The sequence below is a fragment of the Notolepis coatsorum genome (genome assembly GCF_963971535.1).
Source record: "Notolepis coatsorum genome assembly, chromosome: 7".
In the NCBI taxonomy this organism is placed as follows: Eukaryota; Metazoa; Chordata; class Actinopteri; order Aulopiformes; family Paralepididae; genus Notolepis; species Notolepis coatsorum.
In genome coordinates, this window is record NC_140171.1 from 3430858 (window position 1) to 3447679 (window position 16822).

Here is a 16822-nt window from a genome sequence, read left to right on the forward strand (position 1 = left end):
CACACGATAGGCGCGACCAGAAACGTCAGTGGCCAATCAGAGCGCAAAACGCGAACGCGGAAGCAAACATGGGTTGGGATAAGAATTTAGGCACCACAGGACAGTACAAAGTTGGAAAAACATCGATGATCACACTCAACTTTTTTGAGAATTATTTTTTACAACTTGTTTTGCATGAACTACAACTCACAACAACATATAGCTAATATACTTACAAATGTACTCTTAAGACAGCTAATAACAATCACGTTTATACAATGTGAGGGGCCATGTTGGAATGGACCTGTCTCAAAACCCTGCCCTCTTTTCTTGATCCTCCAATCACAGCTGTCGCTTACCTCTGACTTCCTCGTACAAACAAAGTTTGTACGAGGAAGTCAGAGGTAAGCGACAGCTGTGATTGGAGGATCAAGAAAAGGGGCAGGGTTTGAGATGAAAAAGTTTGCGACGAGGAACTCCCGAGTTGATGCATCGTTTTATTAGATTTCTCCTCGTAGGAAGTCGGAATTTCCAACTCAAAATCGAATGCAACTTGTAATACTTACTGGAAGATGCGACATCAAAATGACATCACACGTCCCAACTCTTGAACTCTGTTAACTGTCAAACCGAATTAATTTGCACAAAACAGTTTATAGTTCCGGTACAGATTATGGGCATAATAATAAAAAATGGTAGGTGGCGTGTTCCTTTAAAGGAGGAACAGGGTCATGGCTAGACGGCACCTCTCAGGAGTCATGGCAACATCCAGTTTGTAGGTCATGGCTAGACGGCGCCCCTCAGGAGTCATGGCAACATCCAGTTTGTAGGTCATGGCTAGACGGCGCCCCTCAGGAGTCATGGCAACATCCAGTTTGTAGGTCATGGCTAGACGGCGCCCCTCAGGAGTCATGGCAACATCCAGTTTGTAGGTCATGGCTAGACGGCGCCCCTCAGGAGTCATGGCAACATCCAGTTTGTAGGTCATGGCTAGACGGCATTCCTTGTTTTGTTGCAAAATGAGTCACAACTTTGAAAAACGATTTTGTCGTCCAAGTCTGACTTTAAGGGGGTTCAAATGAACCACTGCAGAGACCCCACTTGTTTTTCCAGTCAAGATAACTGTTGGCGGTTTAACTGACTGACAACTCCACAGCGTAGACCTGCATTTCGCTGCTGTCGGGACAAAACCTCATAACTCCATTTTTTGAATTTTTTTTTTATTATATAAATCAACTCCGTAGATCATCCTCCATATGTGTGTGTGGGTTTTACAAAGTTTAAACAATGGGAAAGCATTAAACCGATCATCTGTCTAAACCTCCTAACTCTATTCACCCTCAAATCTGTGTTCGTTTTTTTCATCTGCTGAAAAGTTGGGTTTTTGGAGTTATGAGGTTTTGTCCCGACAGCAGCGATTTGTTCTTTGAAAGTGTGCAAAGAAAATGTGTTTAGCCTTTTAACTCATATTTTTTTTTTAATTGAATTACAGTAGTAATGAATCACTGGATAAAGATGAACTTACATTTGATCACTCAATAATAATAATAATAATTGTTAAGACTAGAAGTCTTTATTTGTCATGCAGTTTAACACACACACACGCGAGATGGGCGACCCACAGGAACACACACACATGACATGCACTGAGTCGCCGATGAAATGTCTCTCTGCACTTTTCCCATCCCGTCGTCCTTCCCCCCCCCCCATGGGCAGCCGGGAGCAGATAGGGCGTCAACGTGAGCCGCGCCCCCGGGGACCAATCCAAGTGCTCCTGTCCGTCTTCGTCAAGGACGCCACAGCGTTAGCGATCTGTTGTTGTGCATGTTTTTCCATTGGGTTTATCTTATCGGGGGGGGGAAACCCTTGCGGGCACGGGGGGAGAACATGCAAACTCCACACAGAAAGGTCTGGGAGATCACCCACCTGGGTACCTGGCATCATGGAAACCTGGTCCCCAAGCGGGAATCGAACCCTGGACCTTCTTGCTGTGAGGCGACAGTGTTAACCACTACACCACCGTGCCGCTATCACTCTGCCCTCAGATTCATCACTAATGATAGATACTCATCACTGTGTCCTTTATGAGAAGGTTGGACACCTCCTTATACTAAATTATTGGTAAGCTAAGAGAATAATCAAAGACTTTAGTCACCCAAACAACTGCCTCTTTGCACTGCTGCGGTCAGGCAAGCGATACCGGAGTCTCATGGCCGGCACAGAGAGACTCTGAAGGAGCTTCTATCCCCCCAGGCCATCAGGATGCTCAACGACAATGACACTATGTAACAACCTACATTATACAACGGCATGCAAATTTCTCGATTCTGATTGGCTGAAACAGTCATTTTACACGTCTTTATTGGCAACAATCCACGCTGCTGGCCCAGGACCCGCCCACAACCGACCCACATCACATCACTCCGCCGGATCACAAGAAGGTGGCCAATAATCTTTACAAATGGATATGTTAATGGCGACTAAACGACTAAATATCAAGCGATTCTGTCACAGCGAATGTCTTAGTCGTTTAAACAATGTTGGATGATGTAATTGATGGGTCTTGAATCATTCTGTAACAAAAGAAAAATCGCGGATTGATTGATGGATTAATTTTTTCAATTTCTTTTTCCTTTCGACTGTCAGCGCTCGCTCTAGTCTCCACCCACCGCCACACACCCCCCCCCACACACATACACACACGCACGCACACGCACGCACACACTCTGCCTGCAACGCGGGGGATAGTCAGAGAGCTGGGTGCTGCGCTGTTCTAAGTGAGCATGGCCTATTGAGTTGATTGATTGCTAATTTTATTACTGTACGCTTGGTTTCCAACTGGTTAAGTTTAGGCCCTCTACAGTAGGTTTAAAAAAATAAATAAAAGAATAGGGCGAAGAAAACGTTTTTTTCCTATAGGGCAAAGAAGACTTTTTAATTTGTTTTACCTACTTTATATAGAAGCATCTAAGAATGAAGTTCTATGGAAAGTAGGTCTGCATTCCCTTAACAATTGTGTGTATTGAGCCGTACTGTATTGTACCCATTCTGCATCTGGTAATAAAATGTTCAATCAATCATTCCAATAATACACAGTTGGATGTGTTAGTTGGTTGGATGCACTTCAAGCTGCTTCCACATGAGGCAACTTCTCTCAATCATTCCAATAATACACAGTTGGATGTGTTAGTTTGGTTGGATGCACTTCAAGCTGCTTCCACATGGAGGCAACTTGTCTTTTTTGTAGTTGTGGGAACTACTTTTTCTGGCGGATGGTTTTTTCAATAAATCTTCGATTAATGTGTGTTTATTGTATAGAAATAAGGTTGGATGAATCTAGCAGTTGTATAAAAGCTTTACATCACTTGCAGTCGTGATTTGTGACCAATAAACCATGCCTAGGGGGGTCTAACGACCCTCGGGCCTAACGACCACCCCTAGGCATGGTTTATTGGTCACAAACCACTCCTGCGCGTGATGTAATGCTTAACTACAGCACACAGCCACACTCACTTTAAATAAACACTCACCTTAACACGCACTTTATATTGATTAGTAAAGAGATTTGCACTATAATTCATACCTCATTGCACCTTACCCCAAGTTTGTACCTCATCCCATTTCTGCATTGTACCTCACGGTTACTTTTTTTACTCTGTATATATAATATATATGTATTGATATTGACTGAACACTTTATTTTACATACTTTTGACTTCTTCTATTTTATACTTTTTATCTATCACACTGCCAGGAGCTCATACAGAAAAAAGCATTTCATGATAAAGTATTCTCTATTTTACTATGACAATTAATAAACAAACTTGAACCTGCCTCCTTATACTACATCATTATTGGACTAGTATGTTGGAACCTATGGAACATGTTCCAGTGACTGGCTGGTCCCTTAAGGTAGAGTTTGCTCTGAACAGGGTAAATCCGCATTTCACTATGATGCCCCTCTAGCTCATGGAATGAACTCCCAACAGTCCTTAACCCTTTACCGGCCAAGTAACCATTTTTGGCCACTTACCCATACAATATATTTAGCCAGGGGGGGGGGGGATCTTTAATCTATGAAAAAAACGTATTCCAGCCAATCAGCACAGGTCAGGCTATGACACAGATATTGTCACCATCCCATCTGACCAATCAGGATAGACCCTGGGGATCTGCAACGTCCTTCTTTTCACCACAGCACAAAAAAAATGCAAATTTTTGCACCCGCTTCTACTCTTCAAAATCCATTATTTCCTCAACAAGTCATGGTGAATCGATAACATAAACTCATTTTTGCAGTTGAACAATCATTGTAAAGGATGGGATAGGTGTTTTTTTTGCATAGGATTAGTGAAATCAGGATTTGTTGTTAAGCTAAAAAGTGGTGAAGCCATAAACGGTCATATGCCCCTTCAGGTGAAGTGGCAGTGTCCATTTTTGACATATGCCCGATGCATCTAGTAGTCAGTCACACTTAAGGTATTACTTCTGCCATGTAGTATCCTGTATTGCCATGTACCCTGTAGTACCATGTATTGCCATGTAGTACCCTGTATTACCATGTAGTTATATAGTTTTGTCCGCTATTCTTCTTTGGGCCTTCATCGGCTACTGTTGCCATGGCAACGCAAATTCAAGAAAACTCCCAATACATTTTATTATTTATTTTACGTTATGAATCAGCCTGCCAAGTTTCATAAATATGCCCCATAGCCCCCACATTTTTACGTTACCGGTCGAGGGCCTGGTCACGGACACTTCGGTTAACCTTAACACTTTGAGTGCCAACGACGAGAAATCGTAAATTTTTTTATTAGCGATTTCCATTCCTTTCATCAATCTAGCCTCACGTCACCACTGGGACTCTCTGAGCTCGAACAGGGAAAATACCGCCCCCATCGTCTCCCGGATGGTAATGCACCCTTTGGATTGGACCGAATGAAAACGCATGGGGAAAAGAAAATCCGGTATCCACATTTTACTTGTCAAGGCATATAATCCGTGCCGATTGCAGTCTTTGTGGTCCCTCAGAACAGCGTGGAATATGTGTTTCAAGCACCCAGCATTGGATCAATAAACGCAATCGATATTTGGAATGGCGATCAGGAATTGGAATAATCTTTTTTGAGAACATCTGATCTGAGGTAAGGAATCTATTTGACCAGTCTTGGGATAATCAGAGCTTTTTCCACAGATATATCAATGTAGGCCCTATGTGTGTGTGTGTGTGTACTAGGCCTGCCGCGATAAGCAATAAATCGATTAATTGCCGCGATAATTAAAATGAATGCAATGATTTTGACGGGCGCGATTAATTGCTATTTGCGCGTTTGTTTTAATGAGGCGGACCCAGTGCCCCTTGTCAGTCACTGTCCGTGTTGGGAGGCGGGCCGCTGGCTTTACTACAGAGCACAGCACAGGAGCTCCGTGGGGCTAACGTTACCCCTCATTGTGTCTATTCTACTAGCATTAACGTTACTCATACAAACAGAGTAAACACAGTTTTCAATCAATCAATCAATAACAACATTAACGAGACCCTCGTTGTGTCTATTCTGCTAACGCTAACGTTACCTCTCATTGTGTCTATTCTACAAGCGTTAACGTTAGCTGTAACGTTACCAGTCGCGTCTATTTGCTAACGTTAGCATTAGGTAATAATCGGTTTAAAATGGATGGTGATTACCTCACGTTGTGTCTATTCTACTAGCATTAACGTTACTCATACAAACAATCAATAGCGAGTTATATTGATCACGCTATGTACGATAGCCATGCTAAAACGCTAGCACAACATTAGCACCTAACCTAACAACAAGCCTTAACAAGTCAGCGATCTTTTTGCGAGACTAAACTCTCCGCTCGGTGGCAAATTGTGTTGATGTCGGTTTTGTTTAATCAATAAATGAGGCAGAATACACAGTGACTGTATCCTTTGTTTATTGCACTTGTGCCTGCTGCAAACATAATGATTATGAAATCCTAGAGACGCGTCTCTATTCTGACCAATCAGTGGTCTGCAGTGTTTCACGTGACTTTTCTGGTACCCAAAGTACCTGATAATCGCAACAATACTTCCGGTCCGGTCGGTGGGCTTCAAAATAAAAGTCTAAAACACCGGAAAAGACGGAGCGGTGAGCTTCAAAATAAAAGTTTTGGGAAATAAATTTCTCCAAAAAAAAAATTCTCTAACCGGTCGCAATAATATCGCTTATCGCGATATTTTCGGGGGCAATTAATCGCCCAGCAAAATGTGTTATCGTGGCAGGCCTAGTGTGTACTGATCAGGAAATAAGATAATCGATTTTTCAGCCCGCTTCTCTAGCATGCATAAGTACACATACTATCGATAATCTAGCGTTTACTTGAAAACTATTCATAAATAGGCCGAAAAATGACGTTTGTGTATTCCAGTAAAGGGCGATTCCTGCAGAATCACTTTTCTTTTCTGGAAATTTCAAAAAACTAAGTGTTTTTCAAAATGGTATAAAACGGAAATGTACTGATAAAAAAACAATCCGTTTCGACAATGTTGACTGCAAGCAAGTCATTGATAAGCGACGGGCATATTAGACACATAGCCATCATTTAAGATATAGTTTATGCGTTCGCAAATGTGCTCGCCCTCTCATTGAATAGAGCGCTGGCAGTCACTCAAGCGCTAAATCCTGCGCCCCCTGCTGGCACTCAAGCTGTTAATAAATACAAAAAAAAAAAATTGTAGATAACTTTTGAAATAGCACCAAAACAACATTCTAGTTGAAATTGTGAATTTCCAGGTATTTCAAGAAGTTAAAGCTTGAGATTCTCCCCCTCTGTTGCAGAGTTTAAGATATTGATCTCAAACCGTTGCCAATCAAGTTGTACACGTTTTAATTGATTCGTTATCCTCACTTTTGTCTCGTCTCGTCGTCTTGTTATTTTAAATGCCGTGCGATTTTATACGCCTCGTTTTTGCTTATTCCTGTATGTACACTCGACGCGACTGTCAATGAGGGAAACCTCAGTGGCCTTTCGAGTTTAAATAAAAAAGGTTTGAAATGAAAATCGACTCGACAGAAGATCCAGACCTTTAACAAGAAGCACCAGTCAATAAGGAACAGACACCAGTGGACCAAGTTGTCACGTTTTCCTGTGGTTTTATTGTCGAATAACAGCATCTTTCTGGGCAACTATTGTGCGTCGTCGTCATCTAGCAACAAAGACAATTCTCCCAGTGTCTTCCAGACAACAGGCTAATATTGTGGTCGTTTGTTATGAAGGTTTTCTAATAAACCTTTTAGGAGGTGGCCCTAGTGAAACGCACACACACGGAGAGAGGTAACACACAGACCCCCCCCCCCCAGAGAGAGAGAGAGAGCTAACACACAGACCCCCCCCCCCCAGGGAGAGAGAGCTAACACACAGACCCCCCAGAGAGAGAGAGAGCTAACACACAGAGACCCCCCCCAGGGAGAGAGAGCTAACACACAGACCCCCCAGAGAGAGAGAGAGCTAACACACAGACCCCCCAGAGAGAGAGAGAAAGCTAACACACAGAGACCCCCCCCAGGGGACATTAAAAGAGTGGAGGGCTTCGTTTTCACAGCCGGGGGCTGGGAGCGTTGAGGGTTTCCGGGTGCTGCTGCGGTTGCCGCTGTTCCCCAGCAGGGGGCGGTGGCAGTTACTGGGACAGGAAGGCCATGGCGGTGTCCCTCTCGTCCACCAGTTCGGCTGCCGTGGCGTCCATCTTGGCGCGGGAGAAGTCGTTGATGGGGAGTCCGTCCACCACCTTCCAGCTCTTGTCCTGTGGGGGGGGGGGCGATGGGTCATTTAGGACTTGAATGACATTTGAAACACTGGATCTACGTCAAACGTCCCGAGGAGATCGATACAGGCACGTTGGAACTTTAAAATCGGCAGGGGGGGAGCTCCAGTAGCTCACCACGTACCGCGAGTGCTATTTCAGCGCCGTTGACAACCGTGCTCGCGCGGATCTGGGGCTGAGCGCGTTCGAATCCCGGACGGCAGCCGTGCCTTTCCCAGAGTGTCTTTCCCCCCCATCTGAACCCTTTCAGCCTGCTTCTGTCGGTCGAACTTGACCAAGTATGAATGCGAAGAAAAAGCGATAAACGCTAAAAGAACCAGGTGACTGGTCAAAGTTTTAAAATCGGCAGGGGGTGCGGCCTTTCGGAGATGTCTTTTTTCAGAATACAGTGAGGGGAACATTCGTCGTTTAGAATGGCTGTGAAATAAGTTATTTCTATTAATGACCCTTTAACTGAAAATGACGCGAGGCAAACGAGAAGATAATTGTTTTATTTAGACTTTTCAAGCCTGAAGAAGTAAAAAAAACAAACAAACCTCACTTGAACTTCTGAATACCTCACTGGGCTCCATCTCCAAGTCTGTGTGACTAATTTCTATATCTGGGGTTAGCTTCAATCTTAGATTGAACGCGTCTCCTACAACGACGCCGCCGCGTCAAAATTAAGACGTTACACAGCTGATACCAATTGTATTATCAATGCACGGCTAATTAAGTGTTCTGTATTACATCGGTCCGCGACCCTGATGGCTGGGGACCTCTGCTATAGAGACATACTCCGTCATGGGCACGTTTACAGACTTTCGGAGTGCGTATATTATTCAACGAGAGTGCCAGCCAGCTTTTGCGCGACGGAGAAATACAATTTCAATTGTGACGAGAGAAGATCATCATCTCCCGATTCAGATACAATTTAACACAAACGGGTCCGAAGATATTAATGTTATGTTTTTTCGCGGCAAATTTTCACCCTGCAATGGATTGGTGCGTCTCATCTCCGACACCCGAGACAGAGCACTCCCCTCAGACGCAACTGTAGTTTTTCCACACGGCGAGGAAAATAATAGTCGGGCAATCTAACAAGAATTAACGTATTTACAAGTGTGTCAGTGTAATGGTGAAGTCAAGTGCTTTGAGCAGGATAAACTTATGTTACAGTATATAAAAATACCGTTTAACTTTTGTGCAGTAACTGAAGCTGCCGCACCCCCCCCCCCCCTTCCAACGTGCCTGGATCGATACATAAAGTTTATCATAATAATAATTTTATGACCCTGTATTTAGTACAGAGAGTTAACAGACAGTTGAATGCAGACCCCTGAGCCTTCTCAAATTTTTTTTTAATATTATTCTCAAGGAATCCTATATTTTTAGCTGATCAATTACATCATATTGAAAACAAGTCTGTAATTTCACCAGACAGGCGCTAAGTGGTTGTTGCTCCACCTGTAGGACTAATAGTTTAAAACCCAGTGCGCTACAGAACCATATTCACCTGGAACAATCTACCAGTCTCCATGAGGCAAGTAAAGAATAAATAGTTTTAAAAATATATAAAAAAAAAGTTAAATGATGTAAATAAGACTGATGTGATTAACAATTTTATGTTTTTATTTTTTCTCTCGTTTTAATTGCATCACTAATTACATTCTGTCTTTGTTCCGTTGTATTCTTTTATTGTGGAGGAAGACTAGCGCCCATTAATACGACAGCTAATGGGGATCCTAATAAAAACAAATAAAAAACCTAGCCCCATTTCTGACTTATTTCAAGGTCCTCCTCATCACCTACAAAGCCCTTCACTCCCATGACCCCCGGTACCTAGCTGACCTCCATCCCCACATCCCGCCCCGGAGGCTGCGGTCCTCTGACTCCGGTCTCCTCTCCATTCCCACCACCAACCTGCGCACTGTTGGTCCCAGAGCCTTCTCTGTGGCCGCACCCACCCTCTGGAACTCACTCCCTCCAAACATCCGTAGTGCTACATCCCTGCACTCCTTCAAAACCCACCTCTTCACCAAATTTGTAAATGACTGCCTGATTTCCCTCTTGTTTTCTTTCTTTTCGTTCCTTTTGTCGTTACGTTTTCCCTGATCGCCTTCCCTTAACTGCCCCCTCCTGTTAAGTGCCTTGGAGGCGCTATATATATTATATAAAGGCGCTATATAAATCTAAGATATTATTATTATTATTATTATTAAAATGATGTTGTCCATCGGTAGACTCCATGCTGTTCCTCATGCTGTTCCTCATGCTAGCTCCGGCTAGCTAGCCACAAGGTTCCTCATGCTAGCTAGCCACAAAGTTCCTCATGCTAGCTAGCCACAAGGTTCCTCATGCTAGCTCCGGCTAGCTAGCCACAAAGTTCCTCATGCTAGCTAGCCACAAAGTTCCTCATGCTAGCTAGCCACAAGGTTCCTCATGCTAGCTCCGGCTAGCTAGCCACAAAGTTCCTCATGCTAGCTAGCCACAAAGTTCCTCATGCTAGCTAGCCACAAGGTTCCTCATGCTAGCTCCGGCTAGCTAGCCACAAAGTTCCTCATGCTAGCTCCGGCTAGCTAGCCACAAGGTTCCTCATGCTAGCTCCAAAGTAATCTCGACCCGGCCGGCGCGCTTTCGTTCGGCCCTCTAAGAAAACACTGAGCACCGGTTCCGAACCAATTATTCCCGGTGTGAACACGCCGGCCGGTTAGAGATTACGTTCTGGAACCAGCTCCGGCACGGAGCCCGGCCGGTGTGACCTCAGCTCGTACAGACAGGCGTTTGACCCGGTTGACTTTGCATCGGCTTTTGTGGCAAACTATATGGAGCTAGCATGAGGAACAGCATGGACCGTACCGAGAAAGGATTCTACAGATCAACATCGTTATTGGTAAGTAGGGGTGAGGAGCAAAAAAAAATCAATACAGCAATATAACCGCAATATTCTATCGATAGTGATGCCAAGTGTCGATATTCAAAAATAATAATAAAACGTACTGCAAACAGACTGAAAAACGTATCTTATTAACATATAATGTAAATATATTTTTAATTTCAGATGTTGACAAAAAGGTAATAAATCACAATATATCTCACAGGGTTCCCAGACATTGCAAAATGAAATTCAAGGACTTAAGTACTTTTCCAAGCACTATTTCTTTTAAATGCAGTTTTATATAAAAAAAAAAATCTGATCCAATATTTATGGCTTAAAACCAATTTCCGACAATTAGTTACACTTTGGAAAAAAATCTATTTCTTGATTCAGAACAATTTGATCATGGATGAACAAAAACGTTCAATGTGAATGGTTGATTTGAATTTCAAGGACTTTTTAAGCACCTTGTTAAAAGATGGGCCGTTTAAGCCTCGACTTTTTCTTTTGTAAAAAGAAATCAAGCACTTTAAGCACTTCAATGACCTTGTGCAAACCCTGATCTCAATATGGCGATAATATGGTATCGTGGGGCCTCTGGTGATTCTTCTGGAACTATCCATACTATACTAACGGCACTTAAAAGAAAAATAGTGCTTGGAAAAGTACTTAAGTCCTTGAATTTCATTTTGCAATGTCTGGCAATATTGTGTTTCATTACACATACGAGTGCATGCTTACCAACTGTCTCGCCTGTTTTATTGCAACACTACTATCACCAGGGAGATCCCCCCCCTTGAACGGCCCTTCTAAGGTTTCTCTCCTCCACACTGCCTGTGTTGTGTTTTTCCTAGGGATGTCCGATATTATCGGCCGATATTGGCATAAAAATGTGATATCGGAAAATATCGGTATCGTTTTTTTTACATTTATTTAACCTTTATTTACCCAGGCAAGCAAGTAAGAACAAATTATAATTGGGGGGGGACCCTGCATATATCGGTATCGGTTGATATCGGTATCGGAAATTAAGAGTTGGACAATATCGGTATAGGTAAAAAAGCCAATATCGAGCATCCCTAGTTTTACCTATTGCTAGGTTTTAGTGAGTTTTTCCTTACCTTCGCGTGGGGTATGTCTGGGAGCGTTGCATTTATTTTTACATTTTTTTTTTACTTTATTGTGTTTGTTTTATTGTGATGTTTCTTCTTGACTTGTTTAACGACGACGTGTCCGGCCCACGGGGACATTAACGTGTGTCGTCGTACATTTGGTTTGATTTGAATCCCTTTAACTCAGACAGAGTGACCAAGCGGATCCACCACCAGTGATCCACCACAGTGATCTACCTTGAGATGGATGGGGAATGAGTAGATCAGGTCCTCTGGGATCCCGTAGGAGTTTCCCGCAGCGTACACACCCATGGAGGTGAACTCTCCCTGTGGGCAGGAAACAAGACCCGTCAGCATCACCGACACAACGGATCATTTAAAAAAGTGTGTGTCGTTTCTACAGCAGGAGGGCTCGTCCCAAACACAGAGAACATGCATCGTGTGTCGTTTCTACAGAAGGAGGGCTCGTCCCAAACACAGAGAACATGCATCGTGTGTCGTTTCTACAGAAGGAGGGCTCGTCCCAAACACAGAGAACATGCATCGTGTGTCGTTTCTACAGAAGGAGGGCTCGTCCCAAACACTGAGAACATGCATCGTGTGTCGTTTCTACAGCAGGAGGGCTCGTCCCAAACACTGAGAACATGCATCGTGTGTCGTTTCTACAGCAGGAGGGCTCGTCCCAAACACTGAGAACATGCATCGTGTGTCGTTTCTACAGCAGGAGGGCTCGTCCCAAACACTGAGAACATGCATCGTGTGTCGTTTCTACAGCAGGAGGGCTCGTCCCAAACACTGAGAACATGCATCGTGCCTTTACTGCAGTTCAGCTGCGACAAGAACCATTCAAACGAATGAATCAAATACGATACTTATAGTTTAGGGTTCAGAACCATCTGGACTGGGTAAAGGGGATGAGGGTGCAGGGTAAAGGGGACCAGGGTGCAGGGTAAAGGGGATGAGGGTGCAGGGTAAAGGGGATGAGGGTGCAGGGTAAAGGGGATGAGGGTGCAGGGTAAAGGGGATGAGGGTGCAGGGTAAAGGGGATGAGGGTGCAGGGTAAAGGGGATGAGGGTGCAGGGTAAAGGGGATGAGGGTGCAGGGTAAAGGGGATGAGGGTGCAGGGTAAAGGGGACCAGGGTGCAGTAAAGGGGACCAGGGTGCAGTAAAGGGGACCAGGGTGCAGTAAAGGGGACCAGGGTGCAGTAAAGGGGACGAGGGTGCAGTAAAGGGGACGAGGGTGCAGTAAAGGGGACCAGGGTGCAGTAAAGGGGACCAGGGTGCAGTAAAGGGGACCAGGGTGCAGTAAAGGGGACCAGGGTGCAGTAAAGGGGACCAGGGTGCAGTAAAGGGGACCAGGGTGCAGTAAAGGGGACGAGGGTGCAGTAAAGGGGACGAGGGTGCAGTAAAGGGGATGAGGGTGCAGGGTAAAGGGGATGAGGGTGCAGGGTAAAGGGGATGAGGGTGCAGTAAAGGGGACCAGGGTGCAGTAAAGGGGACCAGGGTGCAGTAAAGGGGACCAGGGTGCAGTAAAGGGGACCAGGGTGCAGTAAAGGGGACCAGGGTGCAGTAAAGGGGACCAGGGTGCAGTAAAGGGGATGAGGGTGCAGTAAAGGGGACCAGGGTGCAGTAAAGGGGACCAGGGTGCAGTAAAGGGGACCAGGGTGCAGTAAAGGGGACCAGGGTGCAGTAAAGGGGACCAGGGTGCAGTAAAGGGGACCCGACCTCGCGGGTGCCGAACCAGATGTCCTTCAGGTGGTCACAGATGGCCTTGGCCGCAGACATGGCGCTGGACAGCTTCCTGGCCTTGATGACGGCGGCGCCGCGCAGCTGCACCGTCTGGGTTAATAAAACACAACAACACGTTCAACACAACAACGTTTCCCCCCGAAGACACTGAAAACAAGAGTTTCTTCTAACGGAACATTCTATCCTCCTTTTAAAAGACTTCTTTCCATGTCCAGTATAAATAATACATCCACAGAGAGCGTTTAGAAAGGTGTGGAATAAAAGGATTGCTCCCCCCCCCCCCCCCAGCCAACAGAAAATATTGATTCATTAATTTATAATAAAAAATACTTTGCGGGTCCGAAATGACTGTTGTTGTTGTTGTTGTTTACATGTTGCGTGCACGCATCCCTACTCCCTACTTCCCCATTTCCCCCCACGTGGAACGCACCCGGGTTGGATAAATGACACGCTGGTGCTCTAGTGCGACACCTAGTGGCTGAGTGTCGCATGAACGGTGTGTGCGATGTGGAGCTATAGCACCTTTATAACGCAACAATAATGTCCATTGTTCACTTTGTTGAAGTGACTGTGACAACAACCCCATCCCTCTCCTACAGGTCGACTCGGGGATATACCTGGATATCTCCATTAACCCGTCTCGTCATCCACAGCCTGGCAATCAGACACACCTGTTCAGGTGTGTCAGGAGGAGGAGGAGCTACACCTGTGTAAAAAGACTGGCTTCTCCATTGTCTGGCTGTCTCTCTCCTCCAAGCTGACCACATTGTTTGGTTTGGTTTGGTTTGTTTGTTCGTTTCTCATCGGATCACTTACACGCACCGACTCATCCATGCACTCACTACATCACTGATTAGGGGTGTAACGATGCGACGTCACAACGATTCGATTATTCAGGCAACGATTCAACACGTCATGAAATCTCTTCATTTGACCACGTTTCGATTCGATACATTTTCTATCAGTTAATTCCCCAAAACATTTTTAATACACAAATGTGGCTGGGGGAACTGATTCACTCAGCATGAATGGGGATGAATGGACTATATAGGTAAAAAAAAAATACAAAAAAAATTATATATATATATTTATTATCTTTTTTTTTTATTATTAATTTCGGTTATAATCAATTCTAACATTCAAATCGATGCATCGATTCTAACACATTAGAATCGATGCATTTCGATTAATCGATGGATCGTTACACCCCTATTACCGATACATTCATTCTTTAATTCCTTTGTTTGTAAATAGTTTAATAGCATAATTAAATTACTTTTCTTTAAAAAAGAAAAAAAATCCTCAAGTACTTGTGTGGTCTCCCTTGTTTCGTCTGTTCCCCCCGAGTTTGGTTCACGACAGCGACTCACTGGATAAATGACACGCTGGTGCTCTAGTGCGACACCTAGTGGTGGCTGAATGTTCACTCACTGAGATGAAGTCTCCCTTGAGCCAGGCGTCGTCCTTCACTGCCTCGTAGGCTGGCTTCTCCCCGCCGCCCTGCACCTTCACCTTGGCGTGGTGCACGTCTGGGTACTGGGTACCTGAGTGGTTCCCCCAGATGATGACGTTCTTCACGCTGTCGGCAGACACCCCACAACGCATCGCCACCTGGTGGGGGGGAGGGGAAGCACAGGAGACAGAGAATGTGAGAGAGACAGAGATAGAATGAGAGAGACATAATGTGAGACAAAGAGAAAGAGAGAGACAGATAATGTGAGAGAGACAGATAGAATGAGAGAGACATAATGTGAGACAAAAAGAAAGAGAGAGACAGATAATGTGAGAGAGACAGAGATAGAATGAGAGAGACATAATGTGAGACGGAGAGAATGAGAGAGACAGAGAGAGAGAGAGGGAGAGACACAGAGGGAGAGAGAGACAGAGACCGACAGACGGAGAGAGAGACAGACCGTTAATGTGAGAGAGAGAGAGAGATAGAATGAGAGAGACATAATGTGAGACAGAGAGAATGAGAGAGACAGAGAGAGAGAGAGGGAGAGACACAGAGGGAGAGAGAGACAGAGAGAGACAGAGACAGACAGACGGAGAGAGAGACAGACCGTTAATGTGAGAGAGAGAGAGAGAGATAGAATGAGAGAGACATAATGTGAGACAGAGAGAATGAGAGAGACAGATAATGTGAGAGAGACGGAGAGGGAGAGACACAGACAGAGGGAGAGAGAGACCGACAGACCGTTAATGAGAGAGAGAGAGATAATGTGAGAGAGACAGAGAGGGAGAGACAGAGACAGAGGAAGAGAGAGACAGAGAGACAGACTGTTAATGTGAGGGAGAGAGACAGATAATGTGAGAGACAGAGACAGATAATGTGAGAGACAGCGAGAGAGAGACAGACACAGACACCGATAATGTGAGAGAAAGAGAGAGAGAGAGAGAGACAGAGACAGAACAGAGAGACAGACAATGTGAGAGAGAGAGAGAGACGGAGACAGAGACCGATAATGTGAGACAGAGAGAGAGAGAGAGACGGAGACAGAGAGAGAGACGGAGACAGAGAGAGACACAGAGACAGAGAGAGACAGAGGGAGAGACAGAGGGAGAGACAGAGACAGAGAGAGACACAGAGACAGAGAGAGACAGAGGGAGAGACAGAGACAGAGAGAGACAGAGGGAGAGACAGAGACAGAGAGAGACAGAGGGAGAGACAGAGAGAGACAGAGAGACAGCGAGAGAGAGAGACAGAGACCGATAATGTGAGACAGAGAGACAGAGAGACAGTACCTGAGAGGCAGCCCTGTTGTGGTCCAGACGGGTCAGGCAGGAGAAGTTCTCCTTGGGGATGGAGGGAGCAGACTTGGAGGCAATCAAGCAGTTGGTGTTTGCCGGGTTCCCCACCACCAGGACCTGACGGAGGGAGAGAGAGAGAGAGAGAGAGAGAGAGATTTATAGTATTCCCGACGGTGTTTTTTTAAACACTTATAGATTTACTACAGAAATACTGTAGTGATTTATAGCACTGACCTAGAGTCAGCTCCAGCCTGTTCCGTTTGAATAAGGTCATGAAAACAAGTGGTCCTCGTCACTGACCTAGAGTCAGCTTCAGTCTTTGTTTGAATAAAAGGTCATGAAAACAAGTGTTCCTGGTCACTCACTGACCCCAGACCAGCACTCCCTACTCTGGAAAGCCTTCATGAATACATCATTCAGACAAGAGAGATACAGCAGTTATTATTACGCCACTCATATACTACTCAATTAGCAACTTTGTTCATAAATATTCATTGGGAGGGCGGCTAGGTGGTGCAGTGGGCAAGGCGCTCACCACCAACGCAGGAGACGCTGGGTTCGAGCCCA

At 45.0% G+C, this 16822-nt stretch overlaps 1 protein-coding gene across 2 annotated transcripts in view; it reads right to left on the reverse strand.

The window, feature by feature from the left end:
• Window positions 1–7412: 7412 nt before the first annotated feature.
• LOC311231862 (malate dehydrogenase, cytoplasmic-like) overlaps window positions 7413–16822 on the reverse strand; it is a 51256-nt gene continuing 41846 nt past the window's right edge. For both annotated transcript variants that reach the window (XM_084318484.1, XM_084318485.1), the window contains exons 5-9: window positions 16250–16372; window positions 14936–15115; window positions 13481–13594; window positions 11993–12082; window positions 7413–7765 (exon numbers count right to left, since the gene is read on the reverse strand). In XM_084318484.1, the coding sequence (XP_084174610.1) occupies window positions 7643–7765; window positions 11993–12082; window positions 13481–13594; window positions 14936–15115; window positions 16250–16372 (630 nt within the window). In that variant the 3' untranslated portion in view covers window positions 7413–7642. The remainder of the gene's footprint in view (window positions 7766–11992; window positions 12083–13480; window positions 13595–14935; window positions 15116–16249; window positions 16373–16822) is intronic.